General features: G+C 39.9%; 2 protein-coding genes across 2 annotated transcripts; one reads left to right on the top strand and one right to left on the bottom strand.

The window, feature by feature from the left end:
* Positions 1 to 18: 18 nt before the first annotated feature.
* On the bottom strand, positions 19 to 3,087 carry tnni1d (troponin I, skeletal, slow d). The gene is made up of 8 exons (XM_080887891.1): positions 2,968 to 3,087; positions 2,420 to 2,432; positions 2,210 to 2,251; positions 1,793 to 1,834; positions 1,395 to 1,526; positions 1,220 to 1,309; positions 770 to 952; positions 19 to 658 (listed from the first exon to the last, which is right to left on the bottom strand). Exons 3-8 carry the CDS (start codon positions 2,228 to 2,230, stop codon positions 557 to 559), a joined length of 570 nt encoding a protein of 189 aa, XP_080744017.1. The 5' UTR covers positions 2,231 to 2,251; positions 2,420 to 2,432; positions 2,968 to 3,087; the 3' UTR covers positions 19 to 556.
* A 5,902-nt stretch (positions 3,088 to 8,989) lies between these two features.
* On the top strand, positions 8,990 to 25,298 carry st8sia1 (ST8 alpha-N-acetyl-neuraminide alpha-2,8-sialyltransferase 1). The gene is made up of 5 exons (XM_080886570.1): positions 8,990 to 9,790; positions 10,458 to 10,602; positions 16,152 to 16,261; positions 20,164 to 20,256; positions 21,756 to 25,298. Exons 1-5 carry the CDS (start codon positions 9,612 to 9,614, stop codon positions 22,234 to 22,236), a joined length of 1,008 nt encoding a protein of 335 aa, XP_080742696.1. The 5' UTR covers positions 8,990 to 9,611; the 3' UTR covers positions 22,237 to 25,298.
* The last annotated feature ends 1,650 nt before the right edge of the window (positions 25,299 to 26,948 follow it).

Here is a 26,948-nt window from a genome sequence, read left to right as displayed (position 1 = left end):
AATTTTTTATTCATTTGCTTTGAGTTTACTTTAAACACAATCTTTTGCTTTCACACAAGGTCTATTTAAAACACTGAAACAGATACACAGAATGCAACTGCCACCTGTTGTTCCCCCTCCCTTCACTTTTCATCTTTCTTTTTAAATCCATCAACAGCCAAGCTGCTTGCCGTCCTTTGACGTGCCACACATAATCCTTCTGGTGCCAATAAAATGAAACACGATAAAGTCAAGTACAGATATGGAACATCACCGATGGAAACAATATGTGTTCATTTAAATCCTCTTTAATTGTCTTAAGGTGACATAACAAAACAAAATATTCTTTGGTAACAAAAACAAAACAAAACATGGGCTTCTACACTTTTATTTTACACTTTAAGTGCATTGAGTTGTTAAACTGAGTGACTATCAGGTAAAATGCAGCACAGGTGGGATTTATACTTGCTTTTACCTCAAACTAAACTCCAGCAGCTTTTGGGTCAATTTGTCTCCCATTAGGTATTCCACTTTTTCTGTCTAGACAGCTTAACTTTTCCTGCTTTCAGAGGTGATCTCACTGTGCTCCGCCGCCTGTGTCGAACATCTTCTTACGGCCCTCCATACCTGACATGGCCTCCACATTCTTACGCCAGTCGCCTACTTCACTGGTAAGCACCTGAGAATGAAGAGAACCGGGAAAAAAGAAATAAAAATCAGAAAAAAATGTTTTGATACTGAGAAACACAAGAGATTAGGAGCTAAGACGTGAGAGTGGTGATTCTGGTACCTTGTCCTGTTTCACATCCTCTTTCTTCACAGACTTGAGGTTGGCTCTGAGGTCCATTGAACCTTTGTGTTTGGAGCCCAGGAGGGCTCTCATCATCTCGTCTGCTGACACCCTCACTTTTCGCAGGGCAGGCTTTTTGAACTTGCCCCCAAGGTCCTGTACCTTCAGCTTCAGCTCATGGATCTAAAGCATTATGACGCAAAATGTATGAAAAAAACAGAAACAGGAAGAAAAAGCTCACTTTGTCTCCTTATTCTTTAGTTTTTTAGGAGAGTACATAGTGTAAAAGTGCTGCAATAATATTTGAGTAATGTCTTTCTGTTATATTGGCCGGCCTGTTCTGGTTTGACCTAAATATACAGTTAATAGAGAATTTATCCCCCGATTTCAATGCAGACATTTTACAGATACAAAGGATATGCAGAGGTCTGGAGGATAAAAGAGACTTACATCTTTGTTATGCTTGCTCACTTTGGATTCACAGTCATATCTCTCCTCATCCACAATATCAATTTTTGTATGAAGCTGCTTGCACAGTTCCTAAAAGATCAGATATTGATAACATTAATATTATTATATTTTCTGCTTTACAAAAGCTGGTCTTTTGTGGCTTTAGAGAGCTTACTTGTAGTTCTTGCAGGGACCTTCCAGACAGTTGCAACGGAGGCAACTTTTCTCCTAAATAGCGTACTTTCTCCTCCTCCCTCTCTTGCCTCTCCTTCTCCAAATCCTCACAGGCTCTTGTGAGGAGCAGCATCTGATTGGACACAAATAGGTATCAATCACAGGACGAGGAAGTTTTAGTCTGACCGTGACAAAAATGATAATTTATGTTGGTTTTCATAAACAGTATGTATTATGTTATATGGCAGTGAGTCAAGTGTGCACTAAGAGTCAATGAAACTTGCAGCATGTGCATGGCTCGTCATATTGTTCTTATATAAAATAGTATTAAATTAATATCAAGTTTTGTTTTCATGGGGATATATAGCAAACAAAAAAAGGTGTGTAAAGGCAACTCACTTTGAGGGAGAGCTTGCGAGAAGCCGAAATCTTCGACTTCGGCTGTGGAGAAAGCCAAAGCACAATCAGCTCAGTGATTCTAAATCAAATATTGATTATTTAGGTCTGTAAGGTGATATTTACAGTGTCGAGTACAGTAAATAAAAGGCTAACAAAGTACACTGTATCTTTCAACTAAAATTAAACATTGCACATTGTATGGAAAGACCTGCGAGTGTCAAACTTGACTCCACTTACTGCAGTCACACATAAAAAGATAACGCTTTATTATTAGGATGAAGTCAAGGGGAAAGCTCTCAGGGATGCAGATAACAATTCTGACAGATAACCACTGCCACATCTTTGCCATGTGTGCAAGGACAATGTGTCCCCTGTCCATGCATGGAGGATTAACACTGTGGAATATAGCTGGCTCACCTTTTCCCCTCTGGGATTCATCGTTCTGGATCTGTCGTGCTCCTGAAACAGCAAGCAGGAACACATGAGGACGATGATCTTAAAGGCAACGGCAGGTTTACATGAGTGCATTATCTATTCTTATCCTTTTAGGAAGCGAGCACAACTTTCCCTTAAAAAACATTTTCACAAATATGAACCATACAGCAGGCATAAAAGGAATTTTCTTACCTCACTTCAACTTCTTGAGCAGAAACAAACACATGGAAGAAAAGAAAGTTTATTATTATTAGTATTAGTCATGTTTTGGTGTAATATGTCATCCCATTAAACTACACTGAAAATTAACCATGTATTTACTCCATCATGTTGATCGTCATCCCAAATATTAATTTTTTCATTCTGTATTTTTTACAGTTTAACTAATGACAGCTCAGCACATTTGTTAAGCGAATACATCAGCTGCAACATTTGTTCTGACAAAAAAAAGCAAAGCCAGACAGCAGCAGCTGCACACAGATTTTTAAGATCAGCTCTTTGTTAGGTTGACAGCATTTATGTACAAGTATGTACAAATTACTATATTGTACAGCTTTAACCAAAACAACACTGGCTAAGCACTGTCTTATTGTCTACAAAATCTATTTACTTTTTATATTTTCTGCTCTAATCTTGTAAGAAAATTAAAATTATATTAGTACCTTCTTGTTAGTCACTCTGGCAATATTCTGAGAAACCTTAACTAGGTAAAACACACAATATAGCATCTGTTCTTTTACCTGTAAATGAGCGTCTGTGGAGGTGAAGAGAGTCAAACGGCAGCTGCTGAAGACAATGGGCAGCTTTTTATGTGGGGTTGATGGCCAGTGGACAGCAGATATAACGTCTGGTCCCAAGAATGTGCTGGCAAGAGACCAAGCACTAAATATCACCTCCCCTGACACTGACAACACAAGGAAAGTGTAATAATAAATCCGTAGCATTGCCTTAATGGTATTGTCTAGAGATCAGCATTTGAAATGTTATCATTTTTCCCAATTGGAATAATTGGAAAAATTCACAAGCTGATATATTAGTAACAAATATTGTCATTATTATAAGTTCTCATAAAAAGGACATTCGAAAGCTTGCCAATTCTTCTATGTTGGTGAAGCCAGTAGCTATATAACCTAAGCAATTACATCAATTCATTATAGCTAAAGAGATTCTCTCAGTAATAAATATGCTGTTTATGAGAAACCTAAAGCCTTTACTGGGGCTAGCCAATGCAGACAATCATACTCTAAGAATAGATCAGGCCTCTTCACCATTGTACTCTGCTTTTAACCGAGTTAGCTGTGTCAACACATGCGGTAAGGTTTACTGCAGGTACAGTGAAAAAACAGAGTTTAATTCATTTTTTTTTCTTTTTACAGACAGTTGCAAAGAATCTGGGGTTTTCTTATCCAAGGTCTTTACATGACTAAACGGTTTACAGACTCCAGAGAAATCTCTGTGCGTATGACTGTATGAGCTCAGGAACACTTCTAAAAGCTTTGTAGAAAGCAAAAATCACTGCAAGCACAAATGGTCAAGACCTTGTTAATGCTGGATACAGCTTTCAAAGCAACATGCTGTCCTTTAAAATTTTCAGGAAATGGAAACTGGAAGTTGGTAAAGACAGGAAAAATCTGCTGTGTGACAAGGCATGTAACAGCCATTCATTTCCTGGGGTGAAATGAGCATCTTGGTGTAGAAAAGTCAGAGTTTCAAAATATTTGTTGTTTCATTTTAGGGTCATTTTTCAGTGACATTTGAAAAAATGACAAATTCTTTCTGTGAGAATTACCAAAACAGTCAAAGAAATCCCAACAGTGCACACTCTTTAAATAAACTACATTAAAAAGCAAGGCAGTTGCTCAAAGCTGAAGAAGGCGCATATACAAAGATTTCAAAACACAAACATCTACTGTCAACAATTCTTTGGCACAACTTTACAAAGACTCCAGAGTATGAGCGCTAATCTTGACCTGAGCGCTGACTCTTCTTGCAAATCACTTAACCCCTGAGCATCAAGTTTCTAATCTTTCCAGTGGCTTATACTGGAATAAAACTGATGCAAGCGCTAAGGTGTTTTTGGTAAACTGAGCATTAGCTACAAAGGGCATCTTCATATAGAGCCACATGTTACATGGAACAGTCAATGCTCCTTTGCTCTCTTGAAGGCTTCTCACAGATTAGAAATCATTGTGAAAATTAGTGAGAATATCTGTCAGCTAAAAGATGAGCCTGTCAGACATGGTTCCTTCTGACCCTACTTGACTTCACTGTAACGCCATTATAGACCGACCACATAATACCATTCAAGTTTAGTATCGCGGATGAGTTTTGCATTCTGTGGCTTTAAGAGCAGTGCATTCAGCAGCTCTTAAGTTCAAGATAGAGTATTAAATATTCATTGCTAGAAATCTGAAGATTGCTTGCCAGTATTATTGTTCAGTTTGTTACATCTCAAACTTCTTTGTCTTTGCAATTTTTAAATTAAATCAATATATATCTTACGTCAGCTTGTATTTGAATCATTTTACCCCAATAATTTCCATTAAATTCATAGACAACATAACTCTAAGAGCTTGGGTTTTTTTGTGCCAGTAAATATTCTTATGGCATACACTACCAACTTATCTGTCATATTAGCAGTACACTGCTTTCAGCGGTGGGCAAGCTAAAGAGACAATACCTCAGTGTGTAACGAGTGTCAGTAAAAGGAAGAAGATGAAGGGGACAACAATTGTCCTGTCATATTTTTTTTCCAGTGATCCTCAGCAGGTGGGAGCGCTATTTCTGATGCAACCCAACTCCCTCCTGTCTTTGCACAGGCACACGGGCACCCAAAAAGAAAACTAGGCAGGCCTTGGTATCGGGGAACTGCTTGTAATGCACTTTCTACTGGTGCTGCTTTCACAAATAGGTCAGTTACTTTTGGGCTTAAAGGAAAGAACAAATGGAAAATTATTTTTTTGAATTTAAAGAAGATATTTAAAGTTATATTTTGCATTTGTTGTATTTGTCATATGTTCCATAGTCCACCTGAACCCATGGTCATGACATAACAAGTTAAGTTATCGTGTGTATTGTGTATCAAATGTACTACTTTTTAGGAAAAACAAAATGAAAGTAATTTTTTTTTCATTTACAGCCCTAAAGTACAACTTTGAGTTATTTTAATAATCATGTATTAAACTTGAGCATCAGAATGAGGGAATACCATTTAAGTGACTTTGACCGTGGTTATTGGCGCCAGATGGTCTGGTCTGACTATTTCAGAAACTGCTGATTTTCCCCACATGAACCTCTCTAGGGTTTCCAGAGGGTGCGTCAAAAACAGGCACATAAAAAAACAGGAAATGAAGAACAGTCCACTAGAAAAAAATGCTTTCTTAATACTAGATGTCAGAAGATAATGCACAGACTTTTCAAGCCAAAATGACAGTACCTCAAATAACCGCTTGTTACAACCAAGGTATGCAGAAGAGCTTATCTGAAGGCACAAACACTTCAAACCTTGAAGCACATGGGCTACAGCAATAGAAAAACCACACTGTTGTCAGTTAGGAACACAAAACGGAGGGCACAGTTTACACAGTTTACATTGACCCCACCAAAACTGGTTAATAGAAGATTGGAAAAAATGTTTGAGTTTGTGGGGTCAGATTTTGACATAAACTGCATGCCAGTATGAAACCACCTGCCCTTTATCAATTGTTCAGACTGGAGGTGGAGATGTAATCGTCCTGGGACTTTGGGTGTGTTCGTGTCAAATGAGCATTATTTGAATGCCCCAGCCCTCCTGACTATTTTTGCTGACCATGCCTCCACAGTCACCAGATTTCGATCCAAAAGAACACCTTTGGGATGTCGTGGATGAGCAGGCTCACATCATGGACGTGTACGGCTCACGAATCTGCAGCAGTTGTGTGATGCTATCACATCACTTCCCTTATCAAGCTACACTCTGATAAGAAACATTTGTGAGGCTCTTTTTTCTTTCTTGTGTATTTTTAGTATCTTTTTTTAATATATAAGTGCCTTGTCTTGAGTTCCCTTATAAGTATCTCATAACTGGCAGGGTCAAAGAGGCATCCTGAGAGAAAGCACAGCTGGAAGCAAAGTTAAAAAATTCAAGTTACTGAAAATCTGGTATGCCTACGCCCACACACCGGATTATTCTGGGGGGGATAAAGCAGTTACATAGCGAAGGTTCACACAGGAGGTTATACTGCAGCTGCAGGTACAGTCCAACTCAAAAGAAAAATCCTGGGCACATGGCAAAAATGGGACTTTTTTGTTGTAAAGCAATCGTCTGAAGATGGTTAAGTCTGGATTAAAATGAGATCGCAAAGTGGCTTTAGTGTGGCGTTGAGGTGTGGTAATCTCACAGCTGCACCAGCGTCTCATGTGAAATCCTATTTCGCTTGTGCAGGAGATGTCCGGCAGGGGGCGACAGCGATTCACATCAGAGAAGATGCTTGCTTTTACGCGTCAGTCATTGACAAGTCAGCGGTAATACAGACGTGACTCTGAAGCAGGATCTTTAAAATAAAGACTCTCACTCAAGAAACTTGGAGAAATATGTTGAAATATGCTGTAAAAGAAAAGTCAAAAGATTTAAAAAAAAATGTACAGGTTGTGGAGCAGGGAAATTATTTTACTGCTATTGTTAAATAATCATCATTATTACCATTGCATTAATAATATAATCTGCAGTATGATCATTGCTTTGACAATGTAACAGATAGCTTTAAGATGGCCTTAAGATGTTTATGATGATGTTAATTTTGTATTTCAGATGCAGTTATAACTATTGTGTACACAATGCATATCTGTGCTTATTTGAGTTGATGTTCAGGTTCTTTAAAGGTCTTAAGCTTCATCTAGTGAGAGTGTCTAGATGATCCATGCTGAGGGAAAACTAGAACATAGAAGGAATTGCAGTACATGCTTACACAACAGTTCATTTTAATATCTTTTATATGTTCATATTCTTGTATTAAGCTTTTAGTAGGGGTTCTTGATTAAAACATTTATTTAGTAGAGGACACATACATAGTTTCAGTTGTTACATATCAGAGTGGCTTCTGTCTCTCTGTCTGGTTAGAGGTTAGGAGCTAGTCGCGAGGAGAAACAGGGTGCAATTGTGGTTAGCACACAGACACACACACACACACACTCAGTTAGAGAATCATTTATAGGTGAAAGTTTAATCATGTTTTGCTTGGGGTTGCAAAAAGAGCAGTTTGTCGCAGAACTGCTGCTGAGGTGTCAAGATGACAAGCGAGCATCCGGCAGTGACAGGAAGCACCTGTTATGAAGATAGAAGACAATTGTTCTTTTAAACGGTGTCAAAAGTCATTGTGGTTTTGATTTGATCTATGTATAAAATGTATCTGTGACGTTGAAGGGGCGTCATTAAATCAAGCCCTGACGGTATAAAATATCTGTTCATGCTTTGATTAAGTTGAAGACTACTTGCTGTCTGCATACAGAGTTGTCTTCCCACACGTGTGTATTCATTAAAATCATTGTTTGACCAAGAGCTCCTGGACCATGGGTGGTTTGTATTCTCCTTCCTCAATTTTGAACCTTAACAAGGTAATATTATAAACAGTCACTTGTCACAGTAGGAATCTAAATTACTTAGCAGAAGCCTTTCAGTGGATATTACAGTAGCATGTGGATGCTGTGCCTTTTACTTTATGAAATCAATCATCAAGATAGTGCCTAATAATCGAAAAATGTTTCAAGGCAAGTCCAAAGAAGAAAGCGCTGATGGTTAAACTTCGTACAGCAAACTTTGGAGTCGCACGCTCCGCTGAGGTTCCAGCTCCTTGAGATAAGAAGTCTTCTTTGGATTTTGATGTGTTTATCTGCTCTTTAAGCCAGAATGTTTAACATTAAGGTTGACAGCTAACATTTTAGTGTTAAAAGGACAGTACCTTCAGCTTCACCTTCTTATATGGGATTAGAATAGCATATTTTTCATGTAAAACAGATTAAGACCTGTAACTGCTATCATAACAGATACAAGATTACACAATATGCTCTAAGGCATGTGTTTTATGGCACTGCTTTATCGACACATTTGCAAATTTAAGATTTGAATTTATTCCCCCTTTTTTATTGACATTATGTGAGTGTGTTATATGGTCTGGCAGAATGCACTGCACGCCTAGAAGCATTATAATCTTATAATATTCCATGTGCTCCTCGGTTGCATGTTTGCACATAAAAACATCAAAAGCCTTTGCTCAGCATGCTCTACAGTGCGGCATGCGTAAATATACTGTTAAATATTTAGTCAGGACTAAACCAAAGTTGATTTTGCTTTATATATTTGTAGATTTGTAGAGAGAGAAACGTGGCACTCCAACAGTAAGAAGATTTGTTGGAACATTTTAAAGGGCAAAGGTTGCATTACAACGACAGAGGCCATAAAACCATTAAAAAGGGTTATGTGATTAACTTATATAACATCTACTGTTTGGGTTATCCCTAAATAAACATGACGTGCTGGAAGAGCTATTTATCCATGATTTTATCTATATGTTGTGTTAGAGCAGATACTTTAATAAAATAATTTCAATAAAATTCAAACCTAAATTGTGTTCAGGTCCTTCTCAGCTTGCTAGGTGCAGGGGAAAAGTGGACAAGCGTGAGCCGTAAGGATCGCGTGTGCTTTTATTTTGAAAGCCGTTTTCCGTTGTCGCACGAGGTACTATTGGCATTGATGCGCCTCCGACTGCACAAGAAGCACTTTGTCTGAGGGGAAAGAGGTGAGGGAGGGGGCGGTGTCGATAGAAGAAAGACGGGGAGGTGGAGGGGAGCTGAGTCGGAATTAGCTGGTTAACTTGCACCGCAGACCCCCAGTCCAGGATCTGGGCGATAACGCGCGGTGATCGTGGTCGTGGGGGTCGAGAGAGATCCAGGTGGAAAGGAGTGGGACATACAGAATCGGGATGCAGCAGGACGCGGGGTTTGGAGGGAACACGCGTGCCTCCTCACGAACCGCGCGCTGTAATGGAGATGGTGATGCACCAAGAACAGAACAGCAGATTCCTGCAGAGCCACACACGCTGCCCCACAGCCCCGCGACCCAGCGCCAGCCGTTGCAGGGATAGACGCTGCTCGCTGTTAAAACCTCGCCAAGAAAAAAACGGATTTCCAAACTGATGCTCGAGCCAAACAACTGGATAACAGACTACCTTGCTCCTCCATTCTTACCCCCACCGCGTCTGCGGGATGAGACGGGGATTCGGGACGAACAGAGAGACCTGCTTTGAAAAGACTGCGTTTCACACCACATGCTTCGCTCTGCTGGTGGTTTTGAGAAACAGATAAGAAAAAAAAAGAGAGGGATAGAAGGAAAATAAAATAAAAGGGAAAGATGTTTCTGCGATGCTACCGCGCCAAATTGTCGGCGTGGGCCGCTCTGTGCGTGCTGGTGCTTTGCTGGTTTTACGTTTTCCCTGTCTACAGACTGCCGAGCGATAAAGAAATAGTGGAGGAGGTGCTGAGGCAGGGGGAAGACTGGCAGAAGAACCAGACCGGCATCGATTTGTACAGGTTCGACTCAGAGCTCTGAATTTCCTTTAATAAGCTTCAAGCTGTGATTGGCAGTGTGTGCCCCCCCCTTGGATTTAAGTGTGTTTCAAGAGAAGATGAAATGATTAATAATAATTTTAAGGCTTATTGCTGAATGTAACAGATTCCCAGGAAAAAATAGGCCTCTAATTTCAGTTTCAATTTCGTAATTAATACATGCTTTTAATATTTTGGTGATTTAAGACCAACAATTATGACAAACAAAACCATAATTCTAAAGGGAGTAATTCTAGTGTATTACAGTAGTGTCTCAGCCATAAAGATGACCACAGACAAAGCAAAAACAGAGCTGTGAGTGTGTTAGTTACACAGTAGCAGCTTTATTTATATCTTATTAAACATTCTCAGAGGCAAAGCTGATTACAGGGTAATCAGAGAAAGTGACCCCTGAAGAGCACGCCTGCTGGAGGATGTGATGCTCACTTGGAGCTGGGTTGTTTCTGTGGTTCTCTTTTAATGGAGCTATAAAGACCTTTTATAGGTTGATGACTTAGATTTGCTTGCTTCTTGGGAATTAACAGAGGGGGGGAAAGGCAGTTTAAAATTAGCTTGATGTAATGATGTAATATAGTTAAAGTATCTAATTTAGTTTAGTCACCAAAATTGGTGTTTCCTCCTTTCTCCACAGGAAGCTGCTGTCAGAATGCTGTGATCCGAAGCGGATGTTTGCAGTGACCAAGGAGAACTCCCCTGTGGGCAAAGTCCTGTGGTACGATGGCGAGTTTTACTACTCGCACACCGTCAACAACAACACGTACTCTCTCTTTGTACAGGTATACTGATAAGTAACGCTCTTATGTTTCTCAGAAAATAGTGCTGTGTGAGTTGCTGTGACGGTCAGTTCACATACGAGTCCTTCCTCTGGGTTTTATTGTGGGGTTTTGACTTTCCCACATCTAGAGATGCATGTTATTAAGACCGGCAGCTGTGTCTTTGAGATGTGACTGAGACCAAATAACTGAAAATTGATTTCTGTCCTACCCGGTGCATTACAGATGTGTTGTGGTGACTGTGTTAGTGTGAAATCTAGCTGATCCATAATGGAGGAGGGGAGAGGATTACAGGTCTACAGCTCTTAGTGTGGACAGGAGTCGATATGAAGATGTGACGGGATTAGTGGTTTGGGGCAACTTGAAAGCTGAAAAAGATAATACAGTTAGTTATTCCCTGCAATTTCCTTTTTAGCTTTTTTTTAAACATTAAAAAGGCTCCTGCTCTGACCTTTTATAACACTCAACTATATAAGTCTTGTTCTGGTTTTCTTTCTCCACTTAAGTCTAGGACAGTGTTGTTGCGACACTACTTAAAACTGGAAAGGGGCGCGGCTTCAAGGTCTTTCTTCTTTGCTCTATTTTCACTTAGGAAAAAAGGAAAGAGGGTTTTTTGTGTTCATGAGTAGAAACAGCAACGAAAGGGGAGCTATAGGTGTAAGTACTGTTGCTGTGTTTACCGTATTGAGTTCTTTCTCTGAGGCTTTAGATCTGCAGTCAAATATCCTTCTTGGTACATGTGATGAATATTTTACCCTAATTTCCAGGCATGAGCTGTGCATGTTCTTTCATGAAGGACAGGGGGAGGTGAGTGTGAATAATTAAATAAAATGACCAACCTAGGCACTTGTGTGTGTTTGCATTTGCATTTAATTTATTGGTTTAAACATAGACTTACTGTCACCGGACACTTTATTAGGTACAGTTTGTTAGTACTAGCGTGAACTGCCTTAATTATTTGTGTATAATATATTTAACACGGTACAGGTAACATTCATCAGAGATTTCCATCCTTATTGACATGACAGTATCACACAGTTGCTGTATATTTATGTGCTGCACATCTATGACGAGATTCATCCAGTCCTCCACGTGCAGAGTGCTCTGATGCATTGAGATCTGGTGACTGTGGAGGATATTTCAGGACAGTGAACTTATTGTTATGTTCAAGAAGCCAGATTGTATTTTATTGAACTTTGTGAGAAGGTTCATCCTGCTGAAAGCGGCTATTAGAAGATGGATACACTATAGTCATAAAGGAATGGACATGGCCAGCAACAATACTTGGGTAGGGTGTGGCCGTAAATTATCCTCAGTTGATACAAAGGGGGCCTAGAGCGTGCCCATAAAACGTCCCTCACACCATTACGTCACCACAACCAGCCTAAAGTGATTTTGTTGCTACAAGCAGAATGAATTCATGCTTTCATGTTTATGCCTAATTCTGAGCCTGCCATAGTGTTGACATGCTTCACGGTCTGGTTTCAAATTGCAAAATAAAAACCACATTGATATCAAATCGTGCCGGAAGAATTGTGATCGTATCGTAGTGTTTCTGGGGATTCCCACCTTTAGTACATGAGCAATTGTGAATTACTCAAACCAGCTTTTCTGACACCAACAACCATGCCATGTTTAAAGACACTTAAGTCACCCTATTTCACTATTTAGTTTGACCAATGAGTTGTTGTCATGCGATTGTCTGATTAGATATTTGTGTTCACAAGTAGTTGACTGTACTACATGCTGCAACAATGCGATTTCATTGCAGATAAATCACTTGCAAATGTAAAAGAAAATGTTGAGCTAAAGAGAGAGATATCATCTGCGCATAGCAGTAGATTGCATACTTCACCTCTCCTATTTCCTGTTTAGCAGAATCTATGCATCTTTGCTCCACATAATCCTCTAAAATCAGACTACATTGCTTTATCCAAATTAAATCTGGCACTGTGATTTCATTTGTGGAGATGAACCTGCAGCTGTTTACACAACCAATTACAGGAAAGATTTCTTAAGCAACAGTGGCACAGAAAGACAGGATCCTGTTTTTCAAATATAGATATGCTGGTTTTCTTTTTTTTTTTTAGATGATGGCAAAATAAATGTATGTGTTTTGGACAAATCAAGCAGTTTGCAAGACCTCGCCTTTTGTTTTGGTGATGTGTCAGCTATAATCCAAATCACTGTTTATTTTTTATTTTTTTTTAATTCTAATGGAACTATATACCTTGGTTTTGAGATTTCCAAAACAGCCCCGTTTTCAATTAAGTATACTGGGAGCGTTGCTTTGTTTCGTACATTGAGAGCAGGAGTCTCAATCTCAGATGAGCTGGGGTCGTTTCATTGGAGGCCCACGGTAGTGTTCGAAGACTACAAAAAAAAACCCCACAACGCTGAGTTTTACACAGTTCAGTCTCATAGGCTGTTGTGATGAGCTGTCCGGGATCCTGTAGATCTAGGTTCAGGATTTTTAGCTCCTGTGTCATGTCTAAAAGGAATGCCAAATCCATTATCCATTTTGGATCATTGATCTCAGGAACATCCAGTCTTCCAATTTCCATGAAACGCTTGAAATACATCACTTCAGCTCTTAACTTAAAAAAATCTTTTTAACACGTTTCCCCTGCTGAGCCAACGCACTTCTTTAAATTGCAGTACATACAGTGCCTTAGTTTGTTCTCAAAATGCTCAGAATTGGCAGTGTTTTTACACATTTCAGGAGAACAGACGTGGTATGTTTACATGTCGAGCATTTGCTGCATGTTGATGTATAATGCAGTGCAGAACCACTGTTGGATCTCCATTTTCCTTCTCTACGTTTCTCAGTACCAGTGCCAATGCCAGTGGTAATGCACTTCATACCAAGTCACTCAATAATAATACACAGCTGCTGAAATCATACTTTAGCTTTGGTCTGGCCGGACAGGGGACACAAACCTAGCAACTTTTTTTCTCACCTCAAACTTGTCGATAACACTTTCGATGAAAACTGCAAATCTGCTTGTTGCACATTGAATAAGCTCTTTTTTCAGGACATAGGAGACCAGCAACTCACAACATGCAAAGAGAGCAAAAAAAAATCTAAAATGAGGTTTTCAGCTGATATTCTTTAGATGTACAGATAGTGTGTTAGAGTCTTATTACAGGCAAAGATGATGGAGTAGTTTATGACATTTTCTGCAATGTATATTGTGTATATGTATGTATATTAAACCAGTTTTCCACTTCATGTACTTGTTAGTCGACATGTGTGGCAGACAGTGCTCAGAACACTGTAAACAGTGGAGCTGAACATTATTTCCATTAGAAAACAGTGCGATAAGGTAACACGGTGGGTTTTGTGTTTTTAAGTGAACTGACTCTATAGTGACTGTTTTGCCCAACATTTCTTTTATTCCAAGTGTGTTTTTCTGACTAAATACTATGATTAGGTCTTTATATTCTATGTGTCATCTTTTCATTTCCCTGCTCCTCTCTAGAGCCATGTCCTTGTGTCCATTGCATATTTTTATGGGGACCGTTTCACTTCCTTAAACCTATATTGTGGCTAGTTATGGTTCCCAGTAAAAAGACAACTGATAGTTTGGTGGGATGTACTGTGCTCAAATTCAAACACACAAGCACTCCCTTCTTCTCAACTCCCATTGCTGTGATTGCAGGTCTGAATGCCGACAAGCAGCCACGCTGCACCAAGCTGGCAGCAGCTACAGTATCTGGGCATGTGCCAGGGAATGTGCCAATTAGGGCTTTGACAGTTAATTGCTGGTTAGTTCAGTGACTGAAACAGAGCATATATACATACAGCTCAGTGAACTGAGCAGTAGAGTCCTATAATCTTTTTTTTATGTTTACTTAGTGATGTCTTTCCTTTTCTCTAGACCTTTGACAGCGTATGGAGCACAACTGACTGAGTGAAAAATCTTATATGCACATTATAACACCAAAAAATAGAACAGAAGTCCAACACTAACTACTTAAACATGTTTTCTCTTTTATATCATGTTAAATTTGTCTTTTCAGTCAGTTGGATAAATCAGGTCAACTTAACAAGCCAAAGAAAAGATATGTCCACGTATTAGTAAAAGATTTGGTTTAATGTAAGTAGTTGGTGCTGTTGCTAAAGAAACAAGTGTCTTCCTTTAGAGCTTTACAGCTTTAGCTTGTTTTTCTGGTTCCTGTCCTCTTCTTGGTTTGCTGTTAAAGGTCTAAAAGAGACTCTTAAGGGCAAAGAGTCTGTGTTTGCGTCTCTATACGCGTGTGTGTGTGTGTGTGTGTGTGTGTGTGTGTGTGTGTGTGTGTGTGTGTGTGTGTGTGTGTGTGTGTGCCTCAAGCGGGTGCACTCTGAGGGGAATAATGAGAACAATTGTTTCCACTGTCTCGCTTAATCCATTCCCTTGAGTTAAATGCAGTCAATGCACAAAGAGAGGACATTTCTTTTGGGTGGTGTTTCAGTGTCTTCTGCAGCAGCTTTAATCCTGTCCTTAATAAGTTTTCAGCTGTGGTGATGGTAAGATAATGATTCACTGCATCAAAATTGATTACTGGTAGTGACTGGTAATTTTTGTTGTCACTTCCTTGTTGGTTGTTTATTTCAAATGGACTACAGTAAAGTGGAAAACGGAAGATTTTAAAGTAGAAATTTTGGGGGGGGGGACATGGACACCATATCCTCTAGATTAAAAAGGAGAGGGGCTGTGAGGTGTATTGTCAGCGCTCACCTAAAAAGTCTGCATCTCTGTTGATATGGAGGTGCTTTAGTGGAAATGGTTCCCTGGAAAAGGCACCAGCAATGTTGAAAGGTATATACAGGTTAGAGCAGTGCTCTCCATCAACTGGAATATTGGTGATGTGATCCTTGGCTGCTCCAGTCTGCATGCCAAGATACTGATTCATAATTTGATCTGTGATGCATTTATCAGAAAGTAGGAATATGTGTGTCATCACAGTGTGCGTGTTAGAAAGCACTTAGACGTAGACAAAAGTGCTTATGTGAATGGCTGAATGAGTGAATGAGGCATGTTGTGTAAAGCAGCGGACCCCAACCCCCAGGTTGTTTGGTACTGGGCCGCAAGAGTTGAGGCTGGGGTGCGAAATTCATGGTTTATTGGTTTCAATGTGCTGTACATATAGAGATGCTTTTTGGCATACTGTAGTTGTAACAAGTGATTATTGAGTTACTGTTGCTGTCATATCAGCTTAAAATCTGGCCATTATCGTTGGATCTCTGGCATCAACAAGGCATTTTCGCTGAGAACTCCTGTCATGCAGTGGTTGTATGGAAAAATCTCCATAGATCAGCAGTTTCTGAAATTCTCTTGCACCAACAACCATGCCACGTTTAAAGTCCTGGATAATACACAGAAACTGTGTATGATCCATCTCTATTACATCAGCCTGCCTCAACTCTTCTTATCACTTTGCTGGTTTTGTCGGTCAGCACCCGGGGGCTATAAAGGCACATTAGCACTAGGCCCGGGGTGTTACATCATGTGTTTAGGAGCTAGTGGCTGTGTGCATTCTAACAAAGCTTAATGTTGTCTCCTGTGCAGGAAAACCCTTTGCAGCTTCCCCTGAAGAAGTGTGCGGTGGTGGGCAATGGCGGCATTCTCAGACACAGCAAGTGTGGCAGGGATATCGACCAGGCCGACTTTGTTATGAGGTAAGAAACAAAAAACACTCCAAATTTGAATCAGCAGTTCCCCAGAGACCTGCTAGATACCATCAGTGATTATAAGAGCTGGTGTTGATTTCAACAAAGAAGGAAGAACAGAGACAGAAAAATGGGCCACAGTGAGGATGAGAAAGAAAAGAGGTTAAGCAGAAAAAAAACATCTGATGGGGTATGTCAGATATTTATCTTCTGTTGTGTTATACTAGGACTATCGATTGTATTTTATAAACAAGCTGATTGTCTTGGCATTTTTAAAAAGTAATCAAAGACTTGAGACTGAGGAGGAGACCAGGGGGGAAAGGTACATTTTCATCAGTTATAAGGGCAGTAGAAGTTCAAGTTGAAGAACTAATGTACCATCAACAGTCAACAGACCTCGTGCATGCAGAAAAATGCATGACATATGCATTTCAACTAAAGGATGACCTTTGAGAGCGCCAGGAAATAGTGAATACTTCTGGATAAACACTTGATACAAGCTGCATTTGCACAAACGTCTTTTAATTCGTGGTAACTGACGTATTCTGGCTAGGTATGTGTCAGTCTAAACACAAAGCACAGCTGATTGTCCGCCTCGAGAAAACACAACAGAGCATTTTTTTGCTTTGAGCGACAGTGAAGTGAAACTGTTTCTGTCTTATGTTTAAATTAGGTTTTCTGTATAATGTTGAGTATGTGTTTTTTGTCTGTGTGGTTAGTGGTTATCTTTTGAGTCACCTTCTAAATTTACTTTGACTGTTGGCCCTATTCCAGGAAGAAGGTTTAGGTAACAGCTGTATGTCTGTTGAGCTGTCTGTTAGCTTTGAGTTTTCTCTTCCAGAAAGAGAGTTAACTTAAAGGTACAGTAAGCATTTTTGAGTTTAATTAATAGAAAAAAAATACTCTACTCATAAATATTCATTGATCCATTGTGCAATTACATCTTCCAACAAATCATGTATTTGCATAAACTTAGATTTCTGTCCATTAAAAATAATAGGAGCGTCCCCCGATTTGTGGAAGCCACCATGTTGCCCCACCGTTTTGATTGCTGTGGCAAAGATGAACATCACTGTTCCACCTAATTGCATTTTATTTCTGTGTCTAGAAACCAGCCACATACATTTTACTCTCAACAAGCAGCGGGTGCTGTAACGCAGTCAGTTCTTCTTTTACTCTTTTACTCTTATGCTGTTTTGTGGATCACAAGGTTTAAAACTACTTATAAACACACACACACAAAGTAACTCTCCCAGAGTGCCAATTTCGGGTCACTTTTGCTGGTCCAAGCCCGGGTAAAGGAGCAGGGCTGGAATTGTGACATTAAAAAAAAACAATAATTGCTAAAAGAAATTTAATTTATAGTTCTAAATAAATTCTAAATGCATTTAGGACATTTTTTACTCACTTTATATCTCTTCCACGATGTTATTTCTCTCTCCAACAACATAGGTTACAATTAGATTAGCATGACCAATTATGCAAATTAGGTGATGACGTCTTTTAGCGACTTCTAGCGACTTTTAGGACAGCCAATAGCGATTTTCCTTACTGAGGAGTTGGCAACACTGATCATGATCTCTTTGTCATTATGCCTCTTCCTGCTCCAGCTCTGCTCTTTCTTTCTTCGTCATTTCCACTTCACTTTGTTCTTCCTATCCGCAAGTCCTGTCAGGTCTGAGCCAGTTACCAGAGTAACAGACATTTTCTTCCATAAACTCGTTTTCTCTCTGACTAAATTTCCTTCCTCATTAAGTTGCTGTCACAGTGCATAATACTAGAGTGAATAAACAGAGTGAATTAATTTAATTTACCACATTTTCCGCACTATAAAGCGCACTTAAAATCCTTACATTTTCTCAAAAATCAACACTGCGCCTTATAATTGGTGCGCCTTATGTATGAATTCTACTTGTGCTTACTGGCCTCAAACAGATTTTATGTGGTACACGGCACTCAAAAATCTGTCAAAAAATGTTTTAGTACAACTTTGGTAAGCTACAAAGCCGCTCCACTTGATGGATAGTCAGGAGTCCTGCGGAGTAATCTGTGTCCAAACCTCCGTCTGCTTCAGGTCCCAGAGCCAAATGAACACTGCGGCATCACTGAGAGTTAAAAACTGTCTAAATTCGTTCATTTATAATAAAATGATCAGCGTTGCTGCTTTACCAGGTGTGAATTGAGTTTAACATCCAGGCATGAAAACGGAATTTATTAAATTTAATGGAGTTAGAAGTTAGCAGGAAGTTAGCTCACTAGTTTCTACCTAAACATGATATAGCATGTTCTGACTGAGAGATTTCTGAAAAAATTAAAACATACAGCTCTGCTATCACTTCCAACATAAATGAAGACAGAAAACTAAACAACAGTGATGTTTGCAGGGTTACTGAAGTTGCACTAGCTGGTATATAATGATGTGCTACGTGATCGCTAGTGATACAGCTATGTTAGCATAATGCTAACTTTTTTCCACTCGATAAAAATTAAACGGACCATTAAACGGACCAAACTTCAGTCAGGAGAACAACTGAGATAATCTACCCACAATATGAGGTTAGTCATTAATATACTGCAACAACATGGAGCAGCTGCAACAGAATTCAACATTAATGAATCAATGGTACGGAAGTGGAGGAAGCAAGAAGAATGAGTTCAGTAAAGTTTGACTTATCTGACTGTTTTGTTTTGCTTAATGTGCCTTATAATCTGGTGCGCCTTATGTATGAAAACAGACCCGTTTAACGACAGTGCGCCTTATAATCCAGTGCGACTTCTGGTCCGAAAAATTTTAGTGAATTAAGTTTATGTTTTTACACATGCTTAAATCCTACTTAGACATTTGTTATTTTACCCCCTTAACCATCACCGCTTTATAATCAGTTGTCAATGTGAGAACGAAGACAGTGATTATGGTACATTTCTTATCAACTCAGGAAAAAACCTGGAAAAACTGGTCTCCATTTATTTAACTCTGTGACTCTGGGGACAGCACAGAAACATTAACTTATTTCTCTGGAAAAAATGTTGATATACTTTAGCAATCATTATTTAACTCTGTATAAAGCTTACGGCAGATAACACACTGATCAACAATCTGTCATTTGCCATACTGGATATCATTCACGTTGATTTAAAAAAGATAAGGCTGTCACAGTTGGGATCTTGGGGGTGAATATGTGAAATAAATCGAGTCGAATTGAGTTCAAGAATCTAAAACAGAACTAAATATGTAAGTGTTAAATTCAGCCTCTAGACACCCTGTGTTCTGAACATTTCACGGTGACAGTTGGTCACAGGCTGAGATGCAGTCGTTAAATTATGTAAACATATAGTGTCTGACATTCAGATTTAATGCGACATGACCATTCAAACAGCAGTCGCTTTCTAAAACATCAGAAATTTATTGGATTCAGTACCACATACGAAAGTGACCTAGGTCAGATTTGAAAATATCAGATTTTTTCTTTTCAAACTGTCATATCATAATCGGATATGGGTCGCATAGGGTCAAAAAGGTCAGATTTGATGCGCTTTCGCCTGCAGTGTGAACGTAGTCAAAGTGACTCTCTAAAAAATTAAGTTTGGTAATAGGTGACCACAGAAAGTATAGTGTCTGTGATCATGAGCGGATCAAGCAATTTGAAATGACTCCTTTTTCCCTTCCTGTTTATTAAAAAAAATCTCATAGCCTATAGTGACCACATTGTTATTCCTCGGTCCACTGGATTAAAATGGATGCTCTGCTCTTTATTTACCTGTTGCTATGGTGAATCTCAGTATTAGAGCTCCATTAATGATGGTTTTCTTTCTCTACTCACGCATGCACTTAACTTGGGCTAAACATGTTCAGAGCTGATCTGCCGTTGTCCAACTGAAAACTCAGACTCGTGTTTGTTCTGTTTATTTAGGTGTAACCTTCCACCGATCTCAAAGGAATATGCGGAGGATGTGGGCACAAAGACACATCTGGTTACAGCCAACCCAAGCATCATAGAGAAAAGGTAAACAAGTTGGAAACTGCACCACTGTCGCAAACACTAAGCAAATGTACATTTGTCACTTGACCAGAAACACTCAAAGTCAAAGTCAGCTTTATTGTCAAAGACCATATGTACAGTCTTACACAGGAATTTGCTCCCATGGCCCTCAGTGTACGCTAAAAATATAAAGACAAAAAAGGAAAAATAATAATAATAAAATAAAATAAAATAAAAGTCTTATGTAAAACACAATACAATACTATACAATTATTTAAACAGCAGTGTCCAAGACAATCATAGTGATTGTGGGCAAGTTCGTGTGGGGCAGTCAGTGAAATGGCAATGGTGGTGGGTCAGAGTTTGTATGTTTGGGGGGGGGGGGGGTTGGAAAGCATGTTAGCCGGTTGAGTTGAATGGCGCTGTCGGGAATGTTATTGTTAAGCCAAGTTTCCACAAAGACGAAGACACAACACTCTCTCACTGACTTCAAGGTGGACCGAAGTAAGTGTACATGATCCAGCCTGTTGTCCAGGGAGCGCATGTTGAACAGTGCAATAGTGGGAATAGCGGGTTTGTGTGGATTAGCCGCTAGCCTGCTCCGGATGCCTCAGCCCTTACCCCTCTTTTGTCTCCTCTCGCACCGCCTGAGACGTTTCCACTGTAGGTGAGGTCTTGCTAGCAGGGGTTGCTAATGGTAGATGCCCCGACGTTTCCACTGTGGGCAAGGTGTAGTAGCAGGGGTCGCCGATGGTAGATGCCTCCGAAGCTGCAGTTCGTCAGTGTGGTTCGTAGCTCTTCTGTGATTAAAAAGTTAGTGGATTTGCTTCTCTTATTTTGAGAAGGAGCTCACGACTATATCAGTGTTGTGAAAAACAAGAAAAAGAGCAAAACAAAGACAGGAACACTGTTTTCCGCACCGCCATCTTGGATCATCACACAGATTGTAGATGGGGGCAGGAAAGCATCCGTCTGAGGACACAGGCACAGACAGATGGAAAAGACTAATGGACTGAGTTGTGGAATGAATGTGAAGGCATGCAAGAGTTTACATATGGGTTTTGCAGAAGACACAAATTATAGCTGTAATATGCATAAGACAAGAACAACTCAGCCCAGAGCTACTAAACAATAAGTAGAATATTTACAGAAGCAACACTAGGCATTGTAATCAGGGTTTAAAGAAACATAAAAGACATCATAATAAATAATAACTTGTAATAGCAGTAGTAATACAAAGCCTTTTCTTTTCTTTGTCACATTGTCTGTTTACTCGAAGCTGTTAAATGTTTGTTAAATGTTAAATTGCTGAAAAGTGGTCACGAGTGTTAGTCTAATAGGCCATTGTAGTTTATAGATTTATTGCACCAGCATAGCAAGGTCATTTCCTTTAACAACTGGCAGAAAGAGAAAGCAACTGAAGAAAGCAATCTTTAGTTTGGAGAGAAGTCACCAGGTTAGCGATCACTCTAAAGTATACAGTTATGCAGTCATCTTTTTATCTATCTTTCTCTCTTACTCAGATTTCAGAGCCTTCTGTGGTCAAGAAAATATTTTGTGGATAGTATGAAGGTCTATGGCTCGAGCTACATCTACATGCCTGCGTTTTCCATGAGGCCTGGCACAGACCCATCACTGCGGGCATATTACACACTGGCAGATTCCTCCTCCAACCTCACCATGCTTTTTGCCAACCCTGAATTCCTACGCACAGTGGGTAAATTTTGGAAATCCCACGGTGTGCACGCCAGGCGCCTATCCACAGGGCTCTTCCTGGTGAGCTTAGCCCTAGGACTGTGTGAGGAAGTCACAACCTACGGCTTCTGGCCGTTTTCCGTCGACCTGGATCAGCGACCGGTCAGCCACCATTACTACGACAACATCCTGCCCTATAAATGGTTCCATGCCATGCCTGAGGAGTTTGTCCAGCTTTGGCATCTGCACAAAAGCGGCACGCTTCGTGTGAGGGTGGGACGTTGCGCCCCTCAGGAAGGAGGAAGTTAGAGCACCTTGAAAAGTGAAGCGATTGCACACAGCTCCATCTGTCTCCCTACGCATTCCTGCTGTAAACCCCCAATCCCCACCCCCACCCTAGCCCAGCTGATCCTTAATTACTATGAGAATGTCCTCCACCCATATGAGCCACACTAGGGAAAAAGGAACACAGTGACACATGCAGGCACGCACTCACACAGCATAACATATTTACACATTCCTGAAACTAGCCATATCTACCTGTGTTTCTGAAATTGTGTATGTGTGCATGGTTGAGTGTCTGTATGGAAAGCATCATCTGGGACTAATACATGTGAAAGTATGGGAGTGGATGGTTGGGGGATGGATTTTGTGCACTGACTGTGTGTAACTGACAGAAGGGGCAGCTGGAGCACATTCCCCTCTGGGACTTTGTTAATCAAGAATAAAAGAAGTGGAGGGCGGAAAGGGGGACAAATAAGACTAAAAGACTAGAGATAATGGTAGTTCCTAGTAACTTGAATAGAAGCTAAATTTAATAGAGGAAGGGAAAAAAGGTAAACTTTGAAGTTGAGTCATTAAAAGCCATCGGCCAAGATTTTAAATAGTCTAAAAATTTTACGTTTGAACCTGGACCTCTCTTCCACTGAAGATTACCAAATTCAGTTTCCGTCTTAGCTTCACTTGCTGTCATCTGCATTTTATCCTCGTCAAGCTACATCTTTTAGCTTGTTGCTGCTAAGGATGTAAGCTTTATCTAATAACGAAAACTCAATTGAGTGCTGAGGTGAATAAGATGACTCTTGATACATATTCATACTTCAGAGTACGCTGGATTAAAATAGGTGCTCTGCTGTTTATGTCCCTGTTGCCAGGATAGATCATGGTATCATTAGCTTGATCAAGGAGGGCTTTTTTTTCCACCACTCACATACATGCCTAACTCAGGGTGAACATGCTCCGAGTTGACTGAACTAAGTGTTATCATCCTTTCTAGAGCCAAGAACGGAGTTTCCCATCTTTTATTTAATCAGTTAGACTCAGTGTTTGATGAATCTGTCTTCTAGAACAGGACCAAGGGGAACATGGGAAAAAACTAGAAGTCACACACACACTAGGGGTGCAACGATACTCATATCGATATTGAACCGTTCGATACAGTGCTTTTGGTTCAGTACGCATATGTATCAAACAATACATCCATCCATCCATTCGCTTCCACTTATCGTTTTCAGGGTCGCGGGGGGCGCTGGAGCCTATCCCAGCTGTCATAGGGCGAAAGGCGGGGTACACGCTGGACAGGTCGCCAGTCTGTCGCAGGGCTAACACATAGGGACAGACAACCATTCACACTCACATTCACTCGCACATTCACACCTAGTGGCAATTTGGATTATCCAATTAACCTATCCTCACAAGCTGCATGTCTTTGGATGGTGGGAGGAAGCCGGAGTACCCGGAGAGAACGCACGCAAACACGGGGAGAACATGCAAACTCCACACAGAAAGACCCCGGCCTGATGGTGGAATTGAACTCAGGACCTTCTTGCTGTGCGGCAACAGTGCTAACCACCGTGCCACCGATGCTGTCTGTGTTGAGCGCTCAGTGGATCTGCGTTCGACTACTCCGCCTAGGCTGCACTGTGGAGTGCAGATCCACTGAGCGCAGCGCAAGACAGAAGCTAAGCTCGTTGCAACATGGCAACCGCCTCAACGCTACCTGAAATTGAAGCTCCCTCACGCTCATTCAGATCTGGCGTTTGGTACTATCTTGGTTTTCATGTGAAGTATGACCCTGATGGTAAGCGCGTCATGGACAAAAGTAAAACAGTATGTCGGATGTGCCACGCAATGCTCAATTTGTGGGAACTAGTGCGTTAGCACAGTTAGCTTGTTAACGTGTTGACGCCGTCCAGCCCCACACACGGGCGATCTGCAGTAACACGTTAACGGAGATTTGCCGTGTTATGGCGTTAATGTCATTTTAACGAGATTAACGCTGACAGCACTAGTGGGAACACAACAAACATGACTGCACATTTACGCCGACATCATCCTAGTGAAAAGACAAGTGGAAGCAGACAAAAACAACAAGCACGCATGCTACAAACTTTACCCGAGTCATTTAGACAGCTGTTAGCATGTGATTCTCCTTATGGGGACCTGATATATTTAAAATGCTGCTGAGAATATAGCCCAGAAGAAGCATATAGTATAGCTTTTATTTTGGAAAGAGCCATTTCTCTGTAATAAACTCTCTAGAGTATTTAAAAGTAGAATGGGAGGGAGAGCCTTCAGTTTTCAGGCCCCTCTTCTGTGGAACCAGCTTCCAGTTTGGATTCGGGAGACAGACACTATCTCTACTTTTAAGATTAGGCTTAAAACTTTCCTTTTTTCTAAAGCATATAGTTAGGGCTGGACCAGGTGACCCTGAATCCTCCCTTTGTTATGCTGCAATAGATGTAGGCTGCCGGGGGATTCCCATGATGCATTGAGTTTTTCCTTTGCAGTCACCTTTCTCACTCACTATGTATTAATAGACCTCTCTGCATTGAATCATATCTGTTATTAACCTCTGTCTCTCTTCCACAGCATGTCTTTATCCTGTCTTCCTTCTCTCACCCCAACCGGTTGCAGCAGATGGCCGCCCCTCCCTGAGCCTGGTTCTGCCGGAGGTTTCTTCCTGTTAAAAGGGAGTTTTTCCTTCCCACTGTCGCCAAAGTGCTTGCTCATAGGGGGTCATATGATTGTTGGGTTTTTCTCTGTATCTATGAAGCGCCTTGAGGCGACTTTTGTTGTGATTTGGCGCTATATAAATAAAATTGAATTGAATTTTCTAAAGATGAGTGATTTCTCGATCAGATAGTTTTTTTTATTATTATTATTTTGTTGTTTCAGCAACATTAAATTTAAAAACTGTACTTTTGAATTAAAATATATATTTATAATTTTAATAAATGACAAATTAAAAAGCATGAACATTTTTTTGTATTGAAAAAATATCGAACCGTGACACCAAACTATCGAACCGAACCGAACCGTGAATTTTGTGTATCGTTGCACCCCTAATATACACACGGGGGGGGGGGGGGGGGTGAAGAAAGAAGATTAAAAGTTGTGTTTATAGAAGGATTTTTCTCTGCTTTCCTTTAAACAAGCGCTGGGGTGCCAAATAGAGCTTTAGTTCAAAGTAAAAGCCATTAGAAATGTTGTCTTAAGTACGATATTCCCTAGAATGTTTAGCCAAGATGCATTTTAACCTGGTGTTCAAAATGGTTTTCTTTGCCAAATGGGATTTTTCAGGACTATGACAATTCTTTTTTTAAGGTTCATTGTCAAGGGGAAAACATCTATAAGCAAAAATGAACATTTGCTATGCTAATTAGACAAAATGAACACACACACATAAGTACCTCACCTTTTATTTGACTCTAATCATCGATGACTGAATCTTTGGTATGTTTCAACTGTTAGCAGAACTCGTAGACCAAAAGAAGAAAAAGAAAAATGCACAGCCAGTGCATTTCTTCAGAGGGGCTGCTGGAAGTCGTCTCTTGGTAACTGTACTATACTTGTGAAGTGCCAACAGTGGTCTCTTTGATACATGATGTTGAATTGAGTGAGGGCGTGACAGAAAGAGACAGAAAAATCCTGTCACTAAATTACATTTCAATCAGTGTTGTTGTTTTTTTTATCATTACCTGAACTTATGAGGTAAGTTTTGTGATTTATTCATGCCGTTATTGTCATTTTACATTGTAGCACAGGAATAACTGAGCCTGTTAGAATAGTTTCTTTTTCTTTTTGTTTGCACAAGGGAAAAGTAACCTGCTGACACACAAGCCAACACGGCATATGTTTGTGTGGACTTGCAGCCCTTGCAGACTGAAAGTGGTGTACTTGTTTTGAAAGAGCTGTTTCTTAAAAATGCTGTAAATGCTATTTGAGAGTGATAAATGTGATCATGACATGCTGTTATTTAGCAACAAAGGATGACTAACTGGAAAGTGCATGGAGTATTGTACCACAATACTATATTCCTCTGAGTCAAAGTTGAACTATGTTCATAGGTTTGTGCTTTATGTTCTTGTCCACTCTGATACACTGAACAAGGTCCAGTGCCTTTATGCTCTACTAAAGATAAGATAAGATAAGATAACCTTTATTAGTCCCACACGTGGGAAATTTGTTTTGTCACAGCAGGAAGTGGACAGTGCAAAAGTTATGACGCAAAAATTAGAATACAATAAGAATAAATACAGTACACAGCTGTACAGAATAGAATAAAATAATATACTATATACAGTAGAATAAAATAAAGCGAAAATAATAATTTAAACAAGGGATATTTCTAATGCTAATCATGTATCTTGATTTTCTTGGCTAAATTTGGATCAGTTGGACGATATGTGATATGTAATAATGGCTGATGATATGTAAATGTAACTTAAAATGAGTTGTACACATAGCTAGACCATGTTATAATTTGAAAAAAAAAAAAGGTCTAGTCAAAATACATCTGTTGTTCTATAAGACTTTGAATTTGGCTGAAATTAGCGCTGGTCTAGGTATGTGATTTATTACTTTCTTGTACTTTCTATTGGGATGTTTCATATTTGCACCTTTATTTCATGTTGTGTTTCCTGTCCAGTGTAGTGAATGAATGATATGTGACATAATTTGAACTTTAGGAAAGCATGACGATCTTTGAATACTTATGTGCATTTGGTACCCAGACTTTT

The sequence above is a fragment of the Rhamphochromis sp. 'chilingali' genome, assembly GCF_963969265.1.
Source record: "Rhamphochromis sp. 'chilingali' genome assembly, chromosome: 7".
NCBI lineage: Eukaryota > Metazoa > Chordata > Actinopteri > Cichliformes > Cichlidae > Rhamphochromis > Rhamphochromis sp. 'chilingali'.
The sequence above is the reverse complement of the archived record's forward strand: the minus strand, read 5'-3'. Positions and strand labels throughout refer to the sequence as shown.

What these genes read in the sequence shown, in the direction of transcription:
- tnni1d (XM_080887891.1), bottom strand. Translation starts at nt 2,230, where the DNA reads ATGAATCCCAGAGGGGAAAAG. An exon ending in TGAATCCCAGAGGGGAAAAG is followed by an intron (nt 1,835 to 2,209) that starts GTGAGCCAGCTA and finishes CTTTCTCCACAG; the next exon opens with CCGAAGTCGAAGATTTCGGC. An exon ending in AGGATGTGAAACAGGACAAG is followed by an intron (nt 659 to 769) that starts GTACCAGAATCA and finishes CTTCATTCTCAG; the next exon opens with GTGCTTACCAGTGAAGTAGG.
- st8sia1 (XM_080886570.1), top strand. Translation starts at nt 9,612, where the DNA reads ATGTTTCTGCGATGCTACCGCGCCAAATTGTCGGCGTGGGCCGCTCTG. An exon ending in ACCGGCATCGATTTGTACAG is followed by an intron (nt 9,791 to 10,457) that starts GTTCGACTCAGA and finishes CTTTCTCCACAG; the next exon opens with GAAGCTGCTGTCAGAATGCT. An exon ending in CCAAGCATCATAGAGAAAAG is followed by an intron (nt 20,257 to 21,755) that starts GTAAACAAGTTG and finishes TCTCTTACTCAG; the next exon opens with ATTTCAGAGCCTTCTGTGGT.